The sequence below is a fragment of the Leishmania infantum genome, chromosome 26 (genome assembly GCF_000002875.2).
Source record: "Leishmania infantum JPCM5 genome chromosome 26".
In the NCBI taxonomy this organism is placed as follows: Eukaryota; Euglenozoa; class Kinetoplastea; order Trypanosomatida; family Trypanosomatidae; genus Leishmania; species Leishmania infantum.
The window spans coordinates 150,565-170,734 of record NC_009410.2 but is presented as its reverse complement, the minus strand read 5'-3'; the positions used below and the strand labels follow the sequence as shown (position 1 = coordinate 170,734).

The 20,170-nt window shown below is 60.6% G+C and overlaps 7 protein-coding genes across 7 annotated transcripts; all 7 read left to right on the top strand.

The window, feature by feature from the left end:
• Positions 1-1,445: 1,445 nt before the first annotated feature.
• LINJ_26_0600 (conserved hypothetical protein) lies at positions 1,446-2,615 on the top strand (the record flags this gene model as incomplete). Its single annotated transcript, XM_001470369.1, has 1 exon — positions 1,446-2,615. The coding sequence occupies one exon, from the start codon at positions 1,446-1,448 to the stop codon at positions 2,613-2,615; it is 1,170 nt and encodes a 389-aa protein (XP_001470406.1).
• A 1,456-nt stretch (positions 2,616-4,071) lies between these two features.
• Positions 4,072-4,374, top strand: LINJ_26_0590 (putative 10 kDa heat shock protein; the record flags this gene model as incomplete). The annotated part of the gene is made up of 1 exon (XM_001470368.1): positions 4,072-4,374. The coding sequence occupies one exon, from the start codon at positions 4,072-4,074 to the stop codon at positions 4,372-4,374; it is 303 nt and encodes a 100-aa protein (XP_001470405.1).
• Positions 4,375-6,190: 1,816 nt separating this feature from the next.
• Positions 6,191-7,378, top strand: LINJ_26_0580 (conserved hypothetical protein; the record flags this gene model as incomplete). The annotated part of the gene is made up of 1 exon (XM_001470367.1): positions 6,191-7,378. One exon carries the CDS (start codon positions 6,191-6,193, stop codon positions 7,376-7,378), a length of 1,188 nt encoding a protein of 395 aa, XP_001470404.1.
• Positions 7,379-8,873: 1,495 nt separating this feature from the next.
• LINJ_26_0570 (conserved hypothetical protein) lies at positions 8,874-9,872 on the top strand (the record flags this gene model as incomplete). Its single annotated transcript, XM_001470366.1, has 1 exon — positions 8,874-9,872. One exon carries the CDS (start codon positions 8,874-8,876, stop codon positions 9,870-9,872), a length of 999 nt encoding a protein of 332 aa, XP_001470403.1.
• Positions 9,873-10,412: 540 nt separating this feature from the next.
• Positions 10,413-12,524, top strand: LINJ_26_0560 (putative spliced leader RNA PSE-promoter transcription factor; the record flags this gene model as incomplete). Its single annotated transcript, XM_001470365.1, has 1 exon — positions 10,413-12,524. The coding sequence occupies one exon, from the start codon at positions 10,413-10,415 to the stop codon at positions 12,522-12,524; it is 2,112 nt and encodes a 703-aa protein (XP_001470402.1).
• A 4,067-nt stretch (positions 12,525-16,591) lies between these two features.
• On the top strand, positions 16,592-18,328 carry LINJ_26_0550 (conserved hypothetical protein; the record flags this gene model as incomplete). Its single annotated transcript, XM_001470364.1, has 1 exon — positions 16,592-18,328. The coding sequence occupies one exon, from the start codon at positions 16,592-16,594 to the stop codon at positions 18,326-18,328; it is 1,737 nt and encodes a 578-aa protein (XP_001470401.1).
• An 879-nt stretch (positions 18,329-19,207) lies between these two features.
• Positions 19,208-19,660, top strand: LINJ_26_0540 (conserved hypothetical protein; the record flags this gene model as incomplete). Its single annotated transcript, XM_001470363.1, has 1 exon — positions 19,208-19,660. One exon carries the CDS (start codon positions 19,208-19,210, stop codon positions 19,658-19,660), a length of 453 nt encoding a protein of 150 aa, XP_001470400.1.
• Between the last annotated feature and the right edge of the window lie 510 nt (positions 19,661-20,170).

Sequence of the window (20,170 nt, the reverse complement as noted above, 5' to 3'; positions counted from 1 at the left end):
CCCCACCCACTCCCTGAGCGAAAGGTCGCGCCTATCCGCTGCAGCTCCGAGTGCGGCAGGGAGCCCCTCTCCCTCTGCCTCTCCCGACATCTCTGCCCCTCTCCCATTTCGTTGCTGCGGCTCCGTCTGCTCGTCCTTCTGTTGCTCCCTCGCTCGCTCTGTTGTTTTTTTTTTCTCTCTCGTTCGCATCCCTCTTTGTGCTCTCAGTGAGCTTCCACGTCACACAGACAGCGAGACACACTGAGGGAGGCAGACACCCCCCCCCCCACACACCCACACAGAGACTTTACAATTTTTTTTTTTCGTATGTTGTCAGCGACTGCCCCGCGCACTATTGTCCGTCGTCTCCCTCCCCTCCTCCCCGCGCCCCTTGCACGTTTCGTGCTGTTTTCGTTTCGTGTTTTTTTTTTTTGGGACGTCGATTGCATCATCTCCACCCCACTGCTGATTCACCTCCTTCACGCTCCTCTCCTCTCTCTCCGTATCTGCACCCCTCCATCCTCCTTCCCTCCCTAGCCCACCTTCTGTCCATGCTAGTCTTGCCTGCCGTTCCTCCGTGTGTGCCTTCGTGCTCGCAGGAGGGGTGGTGGCTGCGGCGGAGGCGAGAGTGAGGGATGGGGGCTGTACGCATGGCATGGGGGTAATACGGCGGAGATGACGTGAGAGAGCTGAAGAGGCGGTACCAGCGACAACAGCAGCGGAGCTGCGCTTCGAACGCCCAAGGAAGGAAGGAAGGAAGGAGGGCCGATGCGGAGAAACAGCATCCACGCTCTCTTTGGTGGCAAGGAAGCAAGCAACGCACAAACGGTAATAGCAGTAAAGCCAACAAGGTCGATGCGCGGAATCAACGTCATTGTGTGGTCTCCTGACAGCGTGCCCACTTCCGTGCCGTAAAAAGTGCGCGCGTGGCGAGTGTGGTCGTCATGGCAGTGGCGGTGGCGGGCGCGACTCACAAGCGGGCACCTCACAACCTCACTTGCGGCGCTTTGCCTCTCCCTCTTGCGCACACAGGTGTCCCCCCTCCCTCCCCGTTCCTGCTCGATGCGTCGCCGGAGTCTGCCGACATCACCTCCATAAACATGCACTCGTCACGACGTGAATGTTGCCTCCTGCTTCTAGTGCGAGTGTGTGTATCGCGTTAACCCTCCTGTGCCTGTTGCGAGATCCTTTCTGTCTTTTGAAGTACCCCTCCCTCTGTCCCACTGCTTACTCGCTCCTCACACGCATCCTACACTTCACTTTACATCCCCATATGCGTATATCCGCACTCGCGCATCACAGAACTCCCACTCGCGCGCTCTTCGGTGGCTGGCCCTCTTCCTTTGCCCACACTTACATCGCGCATCCATTCCAGTGCACCCTCCCGTGTCATGTATCGTGAGGAAGCGGACGGGTCGGCGGTGGTGTGGGGCATTCCTGTCGCACCGTTTGTGCCGGTGCAGCACATGCAGATTGATGTGTCCACCTTAAACCGTCTGGGCAACTATTGCTTCCGTTTTGCACGGGAGCACGGGTGGCTGCAAACGCCCGACGAGATGGCGCTCGCCACGCCGTGCGCCCAGGGCAACAAGGCACGTCCGCCGGTGGAACAGGGGAGCCATGCCTACACAGGTTCGGACAACACGTTCTTCTTCGCCGGCGTCGAGGAGATCCTCGATAACCCGTACCCCGACTTCGAGTTGCCGCCAAGGCTGTCGAAGTTGTTCGCTGAGGCCCACTTCTACCTCGTCCACGTCGGCAACAGCTCCTACAGCGTGTACGGCCAACTTTACACCTACTTGGACGAGCAGGGCGAGGCAGCGCGCGGCTTCGTCGGCAGCTTCAAGGTGACAGCAGTGTGGGTGTCGAAGCAGCAGCGCACACCGACGGCGCTGCCTGCTGATAAGCGGTCGCAGTTGCGCTCCGTCATCGAAAAGAGTGCGCCGAAAATGCCCTCATCTGACGTCGCACGGGTTCAGCGACTCTCGGTGAGTGACCTCCTGCTGCAGAGCGGGTGGTTCGCGAACGCGTCCGCCATCGCTTCCATGGAGATCGCCGCGTACTCTCCGCTGTCCGCTCCTCCACCGGACGCGTTTCTCGTCTCTCTGCCTCATGTGTGCACCGCGGCACCCCTCTGGCTGCTTCATCGGCGCCACTTCATGCTGCGCGAGACCGATATCGATTTCAACCTGCACGTGAACCAGCTCGTGACGAAGCTGCTCGTGATCGACGCCTTCCGCGGCGCTACGGCGGATGCGCGATGTGCCTACTCGCGTCTCCTGCGCCCCGGCGTGCCGCCAAACCGCGCCGACATACTGCTGCGCAAGTTCCGCATCGACTACGTCCGCGAGATCCCGGTGAGCTGCGTCGCCACGGAAGTATTTCTCTTCCCTGTAGACCCGGCACGTGCCAAGGCACAGTTCTCCTGTGTTGGCACTTCTGCAGGCGGCGGGGATGCTGCTGCTACCACAACTGCGGTGATTCCAGGTAGTGACGCAGCCGACACGCCTGCGGTGGACATGATGGGCATTGGCTTCTTCACGGTCGGAGTGCCAAGCTTGGACGATGCTTCCTCGAAGGATCGCTTCATTGCCACGGTGGGTGTGATGACTGCTGCCACCTGCTTCCTGCATTAACTAATACGTCTTCTTTCCGTTCTCTTACAAGACTACCCTTCCAGTACCCGTGGCTTGCTCCTCCGCTGCACCCCATCATACTCTACTCTCCCTTTCCCCTGCGCTTCTCCCTCTGCGCTCGAGGGTATATGCCGCGAGAATTGGGTGTGTGGTGTGTGTGTGGGGGGGGGCAACGTAGGAGGACTGCAGACGAGATGGAGGCGGACGGTGGTGGAGACTAGGAGAGAGGCAGGAAGGGGGATGGAGATGTGCAACGCTGAGCGCAGCACAGACCGGCACTTCCGGTGAAGCGCGTGGCGCGTATTGCCCGTGTCCGCCTTTACGCTTTCCTCTTTAGGGACTTCGTGTCTTTTTGCGTCTGCTTGTGTACTTGCTTCCCTGGTGACAGGAGACCCCACCGCTTCGTGCGTCATAATCAACAGGGTCCATTGCACCCTCCCCCCCCTCTGCGCGGGAGGGAGCCGATCAGACTCCACCCCTCCCTCCTCTATCCCCCTGCCAAAAATGCCGAACCGCTTCTGGTGGCGGCAGACTCAAGCGCCTACGACGTAGCGAAGCTAGAGCGATGCATGGCTGCTGATGTCTGTGGACAGGTCCTGGGCGGCGCTGCGTCGGGGCGACCTGCGACCGTGAGCTCGGTTGTGCCATCCATGTGACGGGCGGCGTGCCAGCGTGACTCGAGCGCATCACAGCCGACCCTCACACTGCCCACTGGCATGTGTGCGTGTGTGTGTGGGTGTGGGTGTGTGGGGCCTGCACCACCGCGAGGGGGACGCACCAGTCGCCAACCGGCACAATGCGGGCGACTGCGAGGCGGGTGTGGGTAGCGTTTGGTGCGCGGGCCCTGCTCTCAGATGATGGTGTCGGCGCGTTGCCGTGCTGGCTTGTGTGCGCGGCTGCTTCGCACGACGGGACGTGGGTCTGTGACGGGCCGGGGGCAGAGCGGAGCTAAGTGGATGTTGCGTGGCAGAGAACAGGCGGCGTGAGAAATTTTGTTGTATTGGATGACTCTGTCGCCCATGCGAGTATGTCGAGAGAGCGATCGCTGTGTGATGCCGATGGGGCAACGGCATCCTCACTCCCCCTCCGTTGGCATCTCACGGTATTCGGGCTCTGCATCTATCCGGCGCTGTGGTACCTTCAGTGAGTGACGTCGTTTTCTCCTCTGACATGTGCGTGCGGCTGCGGTGCGCTCGCTCTGTGTGTGTGCGTCAGGTGATGTGCATCGCCTCCACTGCTCAGCTTTCTCCTCTTCACTGTCCTCCTCCACCACCGTTCCTCTATCTCTCCCAAACGTGCCGCTCTTGTCTGTTCCACTGCGACACAGGATTACCTTCCACGTCTTCACAGCTCTCAGGTATACACACACGTACGCGTCTCCCTCTATTCATCAGGTGCGACCTCACTTACATATTTTCCTCCCTTTGCTTCTTCCTGTTTCGACCCCGCTCACCTAATGTTCCGCTTCACCATCCCCGCCCTGAAGAAGCTGCAGCCGCTGGGCCAGCGCGTGCTGGTGAAGCGCGTGCAGCCGGCGAAGCAGACGAAGGCCGGCATCCTGATCCCTGAGCAGGTGGCTGCCAAGGTCAACGAGGGCACCGTTGTGGCGGTGGCGGCTGGGTCGAAGGACTGGACGCCGACGGTGAAGGTGGGCGACACGGTACTGCTGCCGGAGTACGGTGGCTCTTCGGTGAAGGTGGAAGGGGAGGAGCTCTTCCTGTACGATGAGAGCGTGCTGCTTGGCGTGCTGTCAAGCTGAGAAACGGGTGGAGAAGGGACCGACACGGTACGCGGGACACGGCACACGCACTCTTCTCCTTAGCAGTGGACGGAAAAGAGGAACGGATGAAGGGAGGCAGGGGAAGGATGTCCGGACGTGGTCGGAGGGCAACAGGTATGTCGTCGCACAGAAAACAAATGGAAAAACAACCGCCCGTCCGAGTAAGGGGGAGGGAGCAGCGTGGGCAGGCCACGCCTTGCTCCTCCTCTCGCTCGTCTCTTGTCTAACGACCCCTTGCCCCCCCCCTTTGCAGCCATAGCTGTGCGCGTGCGTCTCTATCCTCGTTCTGTTTTCGCAGGCTCTTCTTCACGTACGCGCAGGGCGTTTCGTCATTTGATTTCCCTTTTTTTCTGCCTCCTCCTCGCTCGAGCACACGTGTGCACCCATGAAAGCTCATCATGCACGCACATTGGCTCGCTCCTGCCTCTTGTGCAGGTTGCTGCTGTGTGGGTCGGCGTGTCTCTGTGAGTGCAGGGGGAGGGGGACACTTCTTTTCTCCCTCTCTGTACTTCGCCGCTCTGTGCTGCATGCGCGTGCAAACGCACTACTGCGTAAACGGCAGCCTGACGGCGAGGATGGCAAGCGTTGCGAGGACGAAGTGGTGAGAGGGAGGGGAGGGAGAGGGGAGGGCGGGTTCAGGAGGAGGATGGCGGCAGGGTGTGCGTGTGTGTCTCTGTATGTGCGGGCGAAAGCGTCTCACGCATGCGGCATGTAGTTCGTTAACGGAAGTGCGCACATGCACGCGATCGGACGCACGATACGACGACACAGCATGACTCGGGCTTCATTTTACCTTCATCACCACCCTCGGTCTCTCTCCCCTTCTCTCGCCCTCTCTCGACTCCTCCCCCCTTCTCCCCTCTTTCCATGGAGAGGGAGAGAGAGGGGGAGGGAAGAGGCGTGAGCTCGTATCTGTTTCTAATCGGATAGCATCTATATATATATATACCTAAGTAGTCAAGTTGTTTTCACACACCCACACGTATTCTCTCTTGATATGGACACTGACTTGTTTTCTTGCATCGTGACAGAGGATCAGAATGACAAGCGCGCACACACACGCACGGGGCATCTCACCTCACCCCTCCCCTGTATTTTGTCTGTGGGGAGGAGGGAGGTCGCTGCTCATCTCTCTCTTGGCCCTCCCCCTTTCTCCCTCTCTCCTGTGATCACGCGCGATAGATTCCCTCTTACCCTGCACGTGTGTGTACGTGTCTGTCTGTGCGTGCCTGTACCCGTCTCTGTTTTCTGGGCCATCTTACTACTTGGTGTGGACGCCATGAGCAGCCGGCGCACGTGGGAACAAAGAGGGGATAGGGGGAGTGGGACGCAGGCAGGTGCATGTCGGGACGGGATTGGGGGGGGGGAGCAGCTTAGTGCTCTACTGCTCTCCCATAGGTTGAGCAGCGGCCCCAGTACTATCCCCACCTCTCAAAACACGCACGTCGGCCTCCGTGTCTTAGGATCTTTCTCAGCTGTGCGCTCATGGTGTTTCTACCGCTGCCCACTCTCCGCCAGATCACCACCGTTGGATCGACCCCCTTCCCTTCTCTCCCCTTCTCTTCCCTTCCTTCTCGTGTGCGCATCCCTTTACCCGCACTGCCCACCACTTTTTCACCCTGCAGGCCGTCGCCCACCCGCCCTCCTCACTTAACGCACACGCACACACGTCAGCGCACCGATCGACGCCAGCGGGCGCACGCGCACGTGCATCTTTTTGTGTGTTTCTTCCACCTATCGCTACTACCGTGTGCTTCAGCGTCACACGCATCTCCCCACTTGGCCACCTCACTCCATGTACCGCTGCGGGCTGCCTCTCTCCACACACAGGCATGTGCCGGCAGCGCTTGCACACAGTGGCAAGGGCGTCGTGAGGCGCAACGGCGGGGCTACCTGGACTGCGCGCCGCAGCTTCACGAGCAGTACAACGCTGCGCTCTTATCCACCTGTCTCAGAGTTGCCTTCTTCCACCCCTGCCGCACCCTCTCCGTTGCCATTCATTTCGGCGTTTACAGCCAGCGATGCTGCCGAGACTGCCGCAGTGCCTTCTGCGGACACCTCGTCTCCGCTCGGCACTGGCACCACTGCTGCGGCTACTGCGACCGTGAATGACCTTCATGGTGACGAGGTACCCCTCAACACACCGGCGGAGGTCGAGGAAGCGTTTGCCTGCTCTGTGCAAGCGCGCACGGTCAGCAATGTGCAACTGCGCCGCTACATTGACCACCTGCCGCCGAAGGACTACTCCTTGGCCCTGGCGGCCGTGAAGGGTGCCAAGGCTGCCGGGCTGCGCATCAGCGCCTCCACCTATGAGGCACTCCTTTCCTCTCTCATGAGCGGCGGGCAGCTGCGGGCAAGCATGGAGCTCTACCAAGTTATGATAAAACAGCATATGGCGCCGACGCCGAACATGTACGCAGCGTTGATGGAGATGTGTCTGCAGCGCGGAATGCCCAAGGCTTGTCAGTCGCTATTCGACGATATGCAGCAGCGCGGCGTGCGACCTGCTGCCCGCAATTACGAGCTGATGATCACAAGCCTCTCCGCCGAGGTGCCGCCGCAGTGGGCGCGCGCCATCGAGGTCTTCGACAGAATCTCTCGTGAGCGCAGAAGTCGAATCACCGCCAAGACCTACAATGCCCTCATGCGGGTCTATATGAACATGGATCCGTTCGACTGGCGCGTCGTATATAACTGCTACAGCGAAATGCGCAACCGTCGCCCGCGTGTGCCGCTGGAGTGGGAGAGCTATCTCATCCTCTGCGAGGCGCTGCGGAAGGGCAATGCCGGCTATGTGCGCAGGGGCATGGCATACATAGATGCCTGGATCGCCGTGACACCGCTGCGCTCGTGGAACTTCTTGATAGGGGCCATGGCGTACTTGGCGTTCATGATGGTGCTGAAGTCGATCGTGGGGTACTTCGTCGTGTGGTACTACGAGTCGAGTGTCCCCTCCACGTCGGACTCCGTGCTTCCCAGGTGAGCGTGCCGCACTTTTCTCTGCCCACGTGCCAGCATACCGAGGAGGAAGGGAGGGGGAGGTCAAACCGCGGAAACGCTCAACTACAGTGTCATCGCTCATACGGTAACACGGGCAGGGAGGGAGCCCATCCATCTGCAGGCATGAGCACGCATACTGTCGGGCGCACATGCACGCATTTCTCCCGCTCGTTTTTTCCGTTATGCTGCTGTCGTTGCTGTTCCATCGGAGGCCGGCTCACAAGCAGGAGCGCGGCGGTGGACCCTGTGTGTCTACGCGTGGGAGAATGAGGGGGTGAGCAGCGCTGTTCTCATACCTTTTTTCCTATCCGCACCCGTCCCCCTTTCCGCATTCTGTGGGTGTCTGCACGACAGGCGGCGTGACTGCTCATCATCTCGATCGCAAACGGACACGCCACATTCGCATGCTCACGCTTACACCCTCTCCCTCGCTCTTTCCCCGTATCCCGCCTCCTCTTCTTCCTGTGTGCGCGTGCGCGGATGTGGCCACACGCGCGCCCGCGCGTATCACAGATTAACAGAGCAACGCGATGTGGAGAGAGGGAGGGAGGGAGGAGTGCGAGGCTGTAGCACATGTATACCATCGCGCACGCCGAGACGAAAACAAGGACGCACGCAAAGAAAAGCTCGCAGGTATTCGTGTGCAACGCGAAAGGAGCGAGAGGTGCGCTGGTGTGGGGTGCTGCGACATTCCCCATCGCTGTCTCTCGCCCTTACCGCGGCTTCCGCGCATGCACACGCCCACAGACCGAGGAAGCTTGCGTATCCTGTTACAACGCGCCCGTACCCTCCTCAAGACACTCACCTTTCCCTCACCTCCGCGCAGCTTCATTTGAGTGCAGCGATTCGGTGATATCGCCCAGCCCTTTCCACCACCGTAGCCTCCTCTCATCCTCACGTCGTGCGCGGTATATTGGTAGAAGAGAAGAGGGTGCGACCATCTCCTCTACTCACCACTTCCCTTTTCACGCATACATGCTGGACGCACGCGCAGGAGGCATGAACTCCTTGCGTGTGCATGTGTGTCTGCCATTCACCCACCTTCGTCGCCGCCTTCCGTTTCTTCTTCCCAATCACCACCGCTACACAAATCTGCGCCGACTGCGTGTCTCTCACGCACGCACGCACCTCGTTCCTTACGACGTCGTTCTCTATTTTGTGGTTGACCTACTTTCCACCCACCCCGGCATGGGCGAAGAGACGCATCGCCGTGGTGGCAGCATCTCGTCCCCCTAGAGTACCCTGTATTTCTTTTTGTTGCTCTTTTCCGCTGACCATACCCGCGCTGTCTCGCGTGCGGCTCTCCGCCTCTGTGTCGTTCCATAGATCCGCTTTACCTCCCCAGCTACGTTCGAAGTGGGAGCAAGGCACGCGAGGACGCCTCTCCGCACGGGTGCCAGCCGCCGTTTCCATTCGGTTGCCCTTTTCCACATCCTCGGCGCTCCTCCCTTTCGCCCATCCTCTGCCCAGTGTGCATCATGGCATCCACTTCCGGACCGGCCTCGCTCGAGGAAGCGGCGTTGGCCTCCCTCGCTGACTACTCCCCAGAGCAGCTCCAGATGGCCGAAACTGCCCTCCGTGCGGTACTGACGGAGAAGGTGCAGGCCCTTGCGACGGAGCATGGCGATGCCTTCATCCAGGGCCTGGTGCAGAAGGAGATCGCCAGGACAAGGAAGATGGAGACGGAGCTGGCGAACGTGAAGAAGAGGCTGGGCGTGCAGGAGCGCTCCGTGGACAGCGTGCGGATGGACGTGCGCAAGGTCAAGGCGCAGGAGGAGAAGTCCAAGTACATCTGCCAAAACCTGCAAGAGACGGCGAGGAAGCGAGAGCAGCTGACGGAGAAGATGCAGCCAGAGATGGAGGCCTACCGCAGCGATGTGCGGGAGCGCGTGAGCCAAAACGTGCAGAGCATCTGGGCAGAGTGCGAGAAACGTCGCGAGCGCGTTGAGACAGTCGAGGCGGAGGTGCAGGGGCTCGAAGCGAGGCTGATGCGCCAGAAGGAAACGTTTGAGCAGAACTTTGCGGAGTTCCAGGATGGACTGAAGGGGCGCACGGCGGAGTACCAGGAGCTCATTGTAGCCTATCAGGAGGCGACCAAGGAGGTGGAGCTGATCGAGGCGCAGCTCATGCTGGTGCGGCGCGAGCGCCAATCGGTGGAGATGACGCGGGCAGCCCTGCAGCAGCAGCTGGAGGTGTACGAGAAGCAGTTCGAAGGGTTCGCCGAGTCTGTCATGAAGCCGGCAGACGTCGAGGCGCTCGCAAAGCGCCAACACGATCAGGCGCAGATGCGCATCACCGAGTTGGAGGCGGAAAAGGCGAAGGTGCACCAGCAGCGCCTTCAGATGGACAAGGAGTTGACGGATCTACGCGCCAAGCACGCGTCACTGAAGCGCGAGATGCAGCAGCTGGAGAAGGCGAAGACAGCGGCGGAGAAGAAGTGCCGCCAAGCCCAGCAGAGCCGACAGGAGAAGAAGTAGATGCTCTAAACAGGCGCGCCTGTGTCTCCGTGAGCGCGGGTTGGCTGGCTGGTGTATCATCATTGATCAGATGCGTTGCTGATTTCGGATTGCGCGTCTCTGTACAGAGGGAGTTGTGCGTGTTCTGTGAGATTCTCATGACATACGCGCACAGGGCCATACGCACAGAAAACGCACACAAAAGCAGGCGGAAAGCCAAGCATCCCGATATCCATGGGGTGTCCATCGTCACTGTGCTGCGCTACGGAGCCTGGCAGATGCCCGCGCACCGTCACTCAGTCTTGTTTGTGATGTCACCGAGGGGGCGGGAGAGAGAGAGAAAGATAGCAGGTTCCAAAGCAAGCAGCAGCAGTGCGGAGATAGCCCTGTGCACAAAACTGCTCTTCTCCGCCGGTCGCCGTGTTGTCTCCCCCTCGCCGACTCGCTCCTCCGCTTCTTTGAGTTTTTCGACTCGTTTCTTGGGCTTCACACCTCTCTCCCACTCTCTCCGCTCTTTCCCCGGTGACTGGGCGCTTCCGCCTTGTGCACGCCCGCTTGTGCATGTGTGAGGGTGCCACGGTGGCGCTGCTTACTCTTCACCCTTCTTCTCTCGGCTCTAAGCCACCCCTCTCCCCTCCCAGTACCGACACACGTACAATGCGGCGCTCGCTGCGCTTGTGGTGCAGCAAGTTGGACCTGGATGGCAACCCGTCCCGCTACTTTCCGCGCTTCCGCCCGCGGCGGCTGGTCATGCCAGTCGATCCGAGCGACCTCCACAGCGACAAGCGGCAACCTAACCCGCTATTCATGAAGGTAAAGGCGCAAAAACGCCAACGTCGCCGTGCCGAGATGCGTGGCGCCGTGCAGCTGGCAAGCGTTCCCAAGGAGCGCAGCGTGGGGGACGTGTACCGGCTCCTGATGGATGCTTGTGAGACGCAGAACTTGTTCTCCGATGCCGCGCTAACGCCGCGGACAGTGCGAGATCTGGAGTCTCTCCTGCAGGCCTACAAGGCCGCTAACGCAGCGCTGCGACGCTCTGGTCAAGCGTCAGCAGCTCCCCTCGATGGTGGAGCAGCGTCGGCCGGAGAATCGACAACGGAGCAGGGATCGCCACGTAACGACAACGCGCCGCAACACAGCTCTCCACTGTACTCGCGTGCCTTCCAAGCGAGTCCACCGCCAGTCGCCGCATCGTCCTTTGCCTCCGCCACTGCCGCTGACACACTCTCCATTCGCGAAGTGGATCAGATGTGGTCGATGCTCGATCACACACCCCTCAACGCCCCCGTGCACGGCGCTCTCGCCCTACGCGGGGACGCGCTGGTACGTTCCGTATTGCTGGAGCTCACCTACTCTGCTTATCCGCGGCTGCGCTCGAAGCATGTGCAGCAGTTGCTGCATGAGACGACAGGGTTTCTGCCGTGCGGCCGCATAGCCATGCGGATCGGCCTCGCCGAGCACTGCGGCGTAGAAGGTGACATCGCCATGTGGCGTGAGCTCAACGTCCTCTCGGAGCGCATGCGTATCGCGCGAAAGGAGGCGGCAGCGCACCTGCAGCGCGTCGAGAAGGGCATAGCAGCGCAGCGCCGGTGGTACTGGAGGGCGGTGTTGCGCTCCGCCGCTGCACGGCTGAAGCTGTTTCCAGTGCACAAGGAGGACCTGTTGCCGCGCATGCAGTGGGTGCGCAGCTTTCTCTTCGCCTTTGTTGCCTTCGTTGAGATGGCCGAGACTTCCGGAGACGCCCACGCCCGCGTGCGACCGCTTATCTATCAGCTGTTTGCGAGCCAGCTGGCACGCCATATACGGCTCCGTCAGATCATCGAGGCGGCAGAGGCCATTGTTGCCGCCACGTCCGAGCAGGACGCCCGTGTAGATGCACCAGCAGCAGCTCCCTCGGCTACTTCGCCTCTATCGCCGCCTTTGGGTGATAATGAAGCGAGTGTCGAGGCGCTCCACCGCCGCGTTGCTGAGGAGCTGGCGCGGGTCAAGTCCCGCACTGTAGACGAGGAGGAGGTGCTGGAGGGCCGTGCGCACCCAATGAACCGCAGGGCCGACCGGCGGCGCGAACAGTTTGAGTCAAGTGGCGGCGCCCATGGTACCCAGATGCTCCACGATGAGGCCCTCGAGAGGCACGCGGAGGACTACGGCCATCTTGCACCACCGCTGCTGCTCCACGCACTTGAGTCGACTAGCCCGAATGCGTTCAAAGAGGCGCAACTTGTCCTTCGCTATGCGCCACAGGTATCCGAGAAACTGCGCCGATCACCGATCGATGTTGATCAGGTGGTGCGTCGCGTCGTGGATGTGCAGGAGACAAACAACTACGCCTCACTGCACAACGCGCAGCAGTATCGCCAGGTGGAGTACACGGTTTGCCGCCTCTACGCCGGGCGCTACTGCCTGGGTGAGGGGAAGGGCGAAACGCTCATGTCGGCGATGCAGGATGCATCCATGCGGATGCTGTTGAATTACTACCTCCGGTTTCCTTTGTCAGCACCATCGCCGCTGGAGTCGCCGACGCGGACGGAGGGGAGCAGTGATTGCTCCAGTCATGGCAATGGCAGGGCTGCTATAGCGACGGCACACATCCCTGACGGCGAGGACGGCAACGCGGGTGGCGTGCCGGCGCCGCGGATTCGCTCGCCGACGACGGAGGAAGAAGTCGTGCTGTAGTGGTGGAGAGGTGATTGCCGGCGTGGGAGAGGAGGGCGTAGGCAGGAGATCGGGGGACACCCCTCTACCGCCTTCCTCGCCGCCCCCCCCTTGCTTTGCTCATGCGTACACGCGTCTTTCTTCACCCGCGCCACCCCATCACTCTGCCCTCGATGCCCACCTCATCACTGCCAGCGCAGCCTCAAAGGGGGCGGGGAAGGCGATAATGGAGCGAGCAGCACTGGGCTGCTGCAATGGTAATAAGGGACGGGGTGGGACGTACTTCACAGTTCAGATCTGAATTCTGGGGGCGTGTGTCGCACACAAGGCGCATGCAAGGGGTGATGTCTTGCCTTTCGGGCAGCTCATGCAGGCGGTGCACTAACAAGATACAAAACGAAGCGAGTGCAGCCCTTCAGTGAAGGCTTGGCGATCAACGGACGAGGAATCGTCACATCGCTTCTCTTACAAGAGGGTGTGCTTGTGGAAAGGCAGCACGCATGGGCCATGAACAGGATGAGGCTGCGAGGTGCGTGCGTGTGTGCGTCTGTTGTTTTGTTGCTGCAATGTGCCCACACGCTGATGTGTTCCCCTCATCCGTGCCGGTGAGTTCCTTATATGTTTCCTGCCCTCCCATCCCTTGTGCCTTTTCATCTGTTGCTCGAGCCGACGTCGGGCACCACACGCCACAAACCCAACGACACACGAAAACGCCACGTCTCCTTGAATTCTTCTCTTCCGCGTCTTCTCGTTCGTGACCGATGGCGCACCCAGACACTCATCAACGCGTCTACCGACAGTGCGAGACGGGTGGGAGGGGGGGTGAGGACACCCAGACACGAGGAGGCAGCAACAGTGCACACAAGAGGGAAGCAGAGATACCGACGGGCGCGTGCACCGACTCACGTCTCGGTCTGCGTACGCACGTTCCTTGTCTTGGTCGCCTTTTGCTGACAGCTCATGACCTGGAAAACCGTTCCGCTCCGTCCCCCTCACACATGCGTGCACCCCATTTCCTAGCCGCTCCCACCACCTAGCGAAACAGGGCAGCACAAAGAAGGCGTAAGAAGATGTTCACGTTGGGTGAACCGGGTGTCCACGAGGGTGAGGCCGATGTGCACATGCCACCCAGCACGATTCTGACTTCCATCAGCAGCATCTGTGGCATGCACGTGCCGATCTCTCTCGGCCACCAAGGCGGTCTCAAGGCGTCTAACCTAGTGAAGATCAATCGCCTGTGTCGCACGGGAGTGCATGAAGGGTAACCCCGAGGTGAGAGATGCGCTGCAGAGGCCGCCGCAGGGAGTGACTCGTGCGAGTCTGGGATCCGCAAGGGAGAGCAACTTCGCGGCATCCACAAAAGCTTGCCTTTCCATCGGGTTGTAGCGCAAGTAAAACACGCTCGCAAAGCCCTCTGCCCTCGAGGTCACTATCCGGGGACTCATTCCACACATTGTTTCCCTGCTGCACACTCTGGCGTTTGTGTGCGCGGCGGATGTTGCCATGGGAGCACTCAGAGGTCGGGCCCCCTTCCACTCGTTTTTCTTTTCGTTCGCGTCTGAGAGAAGTTCCTCCGTCTTGACTTTTCCGTGAGATGCTGTGCTGCCCTTATGAGGTGTGCAGTTGTTGGGTGTCTGGCGGTGCTGCGCACTTCGGACCCTGGTGTGACGCAGGCGAAACGTTGACGAGCCTCCGAGGCTCTAGGTGAGGCGGCGCTGCGTCTTCCGGCACTGAAGCGAACTCGTTTCTCAGACTAGTGGAGCACATGGGAGGTGGCGTCTTCCGTGGAAACCGCTAAACCGGGAACGTGTGATGGGCTCGTGGGTGTCACAAAGGGAGGTGCCGGAATACACGTGCCATGCGCCTCGCGCGCGCGTCTCGGTCGAATTCGGCGCCAAGGTGCCGACTGATCAGGTGCGGGCCAGTACCGACTTGACGCACAAGAGCACAACGATTGACTGACGCCGCACGGCGGGCTGGGAGTTGGCGGCGACGGGGAGGTGGTGGCAATGTGGCCATCATGTGTGCTAATCGGCCGCTGCCGTCAACGGAGTGAGAAGGCGCCGGCTCTGGGCCTTTGCATTTTGCCCCTGTCGGCAAAGGGCATGCGGATGCGAGCAGGCTTGGACGGAACCGCACGACGACGAAGTGCCGCGGCCCTCCCATCTTCTCGCGCATGCGCCGCACGGTGTGGGCTGCCAAGTTCGTGCAGTCTTGCTACCGCCGGCAAAGTTGCGAAGCGACGCAAAGACGCACGCAGTAGCCATGCTTTTTTTTTTCTTGTCTCTCTCCCTTCGGCCACTCCTCCTCTCCCCTTCCTTCTGTCCATGTCCGTGTCCGTGCGTGTTCGCGGTGTGCGGAGCAGAAGACGGCCCTCTTTGCGTGCAATCTAACTTCTTTTCTTTTTCCAGTTCTGCTGCCCTGAGAGAGAATGCCGCTGTGTGTGCCTGCGTGCGCGTGTGCGTAGGAACTGGCCGCTCTCGAGAATTGTTTCTATCTACTCTCTTCTGTGTGCTGCTTCGCGTCGCCGCTTTCACTGCTGCCAACGGATCAGGTTCCCATCCTCCATCCTCCATCCCCACGCCCGCCTGCTCAGTTTTGCGCGTCATCTTCGTTGTCCTCCTTTCCTTTGCCGCTGCCTGTGCTCTCTGCCGTTGTGACTCCAGAGATGATGCTGGACACAAGTACGATGGAAAGAAGAGAACCCCCTGCCCCCTGCGCCCTGCCCCATGCCCACTTTCGCCTTTCACATCTTGTCGTTGTTTCGTTGCACGTTTTCTGTGCCGCTCCCTCACCGATGCATTGCCACGCAAGCGAATGAAGCAGAGCCCCGATACAGAGGAGTGACAGGTGGAAGGCCGAGCGCCGCAGCGAAGACATCTGCTCGCCGTGAAAACGGCAACAATGACCAGGACACATCCACGCCGTAGCCACGCGGATCACGCCTCATTGGCGGAACCCATGTTTTATTTTCCGCGAACTGCGAAGAAAGGGTTCAAAAAGAATGGACATCCGTTTGGAGGGTGCACGGGGGTGTCGGTGACGGTGTCGCAACCGCGGCGGAGGTAGAGACGGCTTGGGGCGTCCTGCGTTATCATTCAAAGGCAGATGAGGACGCTTGCGAATCTCCTTACCCACCTGCACTACTCGGTAGAGAAGCGAGCCCGTGTAAACTTGCCACCCTCAACCATTTCTTAGGGCATTGGGGAGGGGAGGGGGGCTATCGAAGTCCTGCATTCTGTCGCACCCACCCTCTCTGAAACAGAGGCATCCCCATTTACTTGTTCTCCTTCTATAAGGCAACCCGGCTCTGTGCGAGCTCTGCCCCTCTTTTAGTTTGCCTGTTCCGCTTGCCACTCTCTCCTCATACCTTTGCGGCGACTCTCGCAGGAGAACAACAACGGCGAAGTTCGGCTTTGCCGACGGGCTGCTCCTTTCTGTTCGTGCCTGTGCGTTTTGGTGTGTCTGCCGGCGTCGTGGCTGGCACGCAGAGAAACCTTTCTTTCTTTTCCTCACTCCAACACACACACACACACACACGCACGCACGCACATCCACACTCCCCACACACTCAACGAGGCATGTGAGCAGCGTCATTCTCCTTGATTCGGCCCCTCCTCTCTGATTGGCCGCCTTTCATTCTCGAGAGTGCGTGCCACCGTCCCCTCACCGTCATTATGGCGCTGCTTTGCTTGTCCTTGTGTTTTCCTTCCTAGGCCGTGACCCTGGACTTCCTAGTTTCCGCCAACCCCCGCCTCCACACGCAGGGCGGTGACAACATACTTTAGCGCTTCCTTCTGCTGCTCTCATCTCATCTTCCTCCTTATCTCTCCCTCTCTTGTCCACCTCTGTCACCGGTCGGCTGCTGCTACCGCACCACCTCACCACCCACCCCCTGCTGACCGACTGCGTTGCTCTTCCTCTTCTCGACCTGTCAAGAACCAAAGATCCGCCCACGCATACACAAAAGCGCCACCGACACGGACGTGCCGACGCCAAGCTCCGCCCGGAGAGCCGTCTCTTGCGTCCACAGCACAAGCAGACACGCACTCAACAGAACGGCGAATCCGTTCCTCAAGCGGCGCGCCATGCACGTCGCTCGCTCCGCGTATCGCCAGCTGCTACGCGTCGGCAAGACGGTCTCGGACAAGTACGCTGACCCGAATGACATGTGCTTTGCTCTCTTTGGCGTTCTGGTGAGCCGGCACGACTTCATCAACGCCGGCTATGGCAGCACCTTCCCCGCTATTCTGCGCACCTGCTTTCTACGCCCGTCCATCGCCGGCGACCCGCACGACACGGCGAGCGCGCGCACGAGCGCTGCCTTTGATGCCCTTCGGCGGCTGAACGAGCTGAAGGCGTCCAACGCGGCATTCCGCATTCGCGAGCTGCGGCGGGTCATGTCAGACGCGGCAGACCAGGGTAGCGCTAGCAACGTCGCAGCCGCATCCGCATCGACGGATGCCACACCCACTCCCTTGCCCTCTTCGGCAGCTGCGGGCCAAGCAACGGCGCCGTCCTTGCCATTTGCGTCGCAGGAGACGGCCCACACCACCGCTGTGACGTACCCACTCGACGAGGAAGGCGTTCACCTCATTCGTGGCAGCGTCCTGATCGAGCGCTCCTCGCGACGCCGCATCCAGAACTTCACGCGTCACTGTGTCGTGTGTGAGCCAATCAACATGGCCTTCCCGCCATACCGCTTCTGTGTCCCGCCGGAGCCGTCCTACCTACTCGCCGTGCGCAGCGAGTTTGCCCTGTACGCCATCACCGATGTGCTCTTGGCGCTCTCGGCGACGAGCATCTTCAATGCACATCGGCATGCCTACATGTCCCATCAACAGCAGCAGTCCGCCGAGGTCGGTCAGTCGTTGACGAACAGTGGAATTCGCATTAGCGCTGGTGACGAGGTGACCGAGGACGCGCCATCAAGGCAGGAGGAGGCTGGCAACAGCAGCAGGAAGGCGAAAGGCGTCATGGTTGCGACAGCACCGGTACTGAAGACGCGCGGGTTTCCCACCACACGTGAAGAGCTGCAGGAGCTGGTGCGCCGAATTCCGACCCGGACGGTCATCCAGACTGACGTGCTTGAGGTGGAGATTACAACTGAGTACGTCTGCTCTAACCCGTCGGCGGCAACGGCAGCGTCGCCGTCGGCGGCCGAGCACCTGGCCAAGCAGAGCAGGGACGGCGCGTTCTCGTCGACGACGCCGCTGAAGCACGGCGCGAACGCTGATGGCTGTGGTGGCAGCGCCTCCGCCAGGACCGCGGTGCAGCGCGACGATGCCAAGGCGCACCTGTTTCTCTACTACGTGTATATCCGCAACCGCGGTCCGCTGAAGAATCCCAAGCGGTGGCACGCGCAGGTGCTGTCGCACCACCTCGTTGTGATTGACGCGGCACAGGCACAAGTACTGGAGATGGGTCGACCTGGCGTTGTCGGCAACTTTCCGCTGCTGCAGCCGGGCGCGTCGCACTGCTTCGAGAGCGGCGCGACCCTTTCCGGCCCGGAAGGGCTCCTCCGCGGCTCCATCCAGGTAAACCTCTTCAACGACGCGGGTGAGGTGATGATGCTCGACGCGGCGATCGCGCCGACACGGCTGACGGTGGAGGTGACAAGCGCCATCGGCTTCACCTCTTCCAAGAACGCCAAGGAGGAGCTCGTGCAGCGGAACCGGGACTCGTCTGCGCAGCCGCCGTCGGGCGCACGCATGCCTGAGGATGGCGCCGATCGGGAAGGAAAGCACTCACTCTCCGCGGACGGGGCCGCCGAGGCGTCGGAAAACGACCGCGACAGCTCCTCAAAGCCGAAGGGTGGCAAGTAAGGGTGCCAGCTCCGCCTGCTTACTCCCCATCGACAACACCTCTCTCTCGATCTCTGCGTTTATGCCGCTTCTCCCACCTTGGCTGCGTGGCCTGACCTCGCCTCTCCCCCCTCCCCTCTTTCTTACTGCCGGTGCTGTTTGCATGTGCGAGGAGCACACATGTGGATGCTGCTGCTGCTGCTTCCTTGTACTGGTGCTCTCTGTGTGTGTGTGTGGGCTGGGAGGGGAGGGGAGGGGAAGTGAAGGCTCGCCCCGTTTACTTTGTGCTGTTCGCCATCACCATCTCTTCTCCTTTCTGTTTACAGACGACGACCGTGACGACCACAAGTGCGCCTTCTACCAGGTGCATCGATACACGCGAGACGGCAAGAGGACGTGCGAAGCAACACGCGAAAGGGAAGAAGGCGACTTGCCACATCTCTCTTTTTCTCCTCTCTGAGTCTGCCTATCAGAACGTGCGCGCAGAGGACAGCACGTGTGCCCGTAAGGGTCAGCGTGTGCACAGGCACTGCCGTCGCCTCGCTGGCCTTCCTGCCTGCCTCCCTCCTGCCGTTCGTCTCTACATCTCAGCGCACACGCCTGACTGCTTCTCTCCTCCTCCTGCTCCTCACCCTCCGCGTGGGCGCCTGCATGTGCATCTCCCCCTCCCTCTCTCGCCCTCTTGCCTCCATGCCACCTTCAGCGCAGAGCAGCATCACCCGGAGGCGTTTGCCTCGTTGACTCATTGCGTGTGTGTGTGCGCCCGCACACTTGCGCGAACACTTCCGCGCAGTATACCGAGAGCATCATCTCAGTCTCTCGTCCTTTCTTCCCTTCCTATTTTCCCTCTGCCAACTTCTCAGCAACGCCGGCACCGTTTCCGTGTGCATCGCCGCCGCGATGGACGCCCCGGGCACTGCGGTAGAGCAGTACTTTAACCAGCTCATCCACATGTGCCTCTTGACTCAGGTGGTGGTGTCTGACAAGCAGGGCAACACGATTCTCGCCTGCTTCGGCACGCCAGGCGCGATGGGCGGCGATGTGAACGGCGTCAGCGGCAGCGGTGATGGACAGGAGGACGAGCTGCCAATGGAGAGCAACGTCACCGTGAGTGGCGCGCGTTACTTCCAAAATCTCGAGCAGCTGCAGCTCGGTACCCCTACGTACATCACCGCTCAGTACCACGATGCTGTGGTGGTGCAGCTGATGGAGCCTGGCGGGTCGATCCTGACGCTTATTGGGAGTCGGGCGAAGGGGCACTTTACGGGCGGCTTGCTTTCTCTCGTCCCGCAGATTCACAGCACGGCAGTGTACACGGAACTTTTACGAAAGGTGGAGGAGTGCACACAGTAGCCACGGATGCGGAGAGCGCGGGAGAGCGGGTCGCCTCGAATCCGGTGCGAGGCCGACGGCGCTTCAGCTGCTGTTATTACCGGCGATCCGTGTATACGGTGCCGTGGAGGCGATGCTGTTTCCAGTGAGCGCGTGCTCCCTACCAGTGCGGCGCTCCCACTCGTGTGCGTGTGTATACACTTGAACGCTTGTTTTCTACGAAGGAAGCGGAGGGAGAGAGCCCTTCTCTCCCCCAAGAACAAACCATGCAAAATAAGATCTACGCACATGCATCCGGGCGTACATAGACCATTTATGTGAATGGGGAGCAGCGCACCTCTCTGTGGACGCGTGGGACGCGCGGAGAGAGGCACGGGAAGTTGCGCTCACGTGTGCCACCGCATCTCCTGAACCTGAGCGCGTGTGCATGCCTTAATGGTGCGTGATGTCGAGGTGTGGAGGATGAGGAGGAGGGGGCATGCTCTCGAGTGAGAGGTGCGCTCTAATATGAGCGTACCACGCAACATGGAG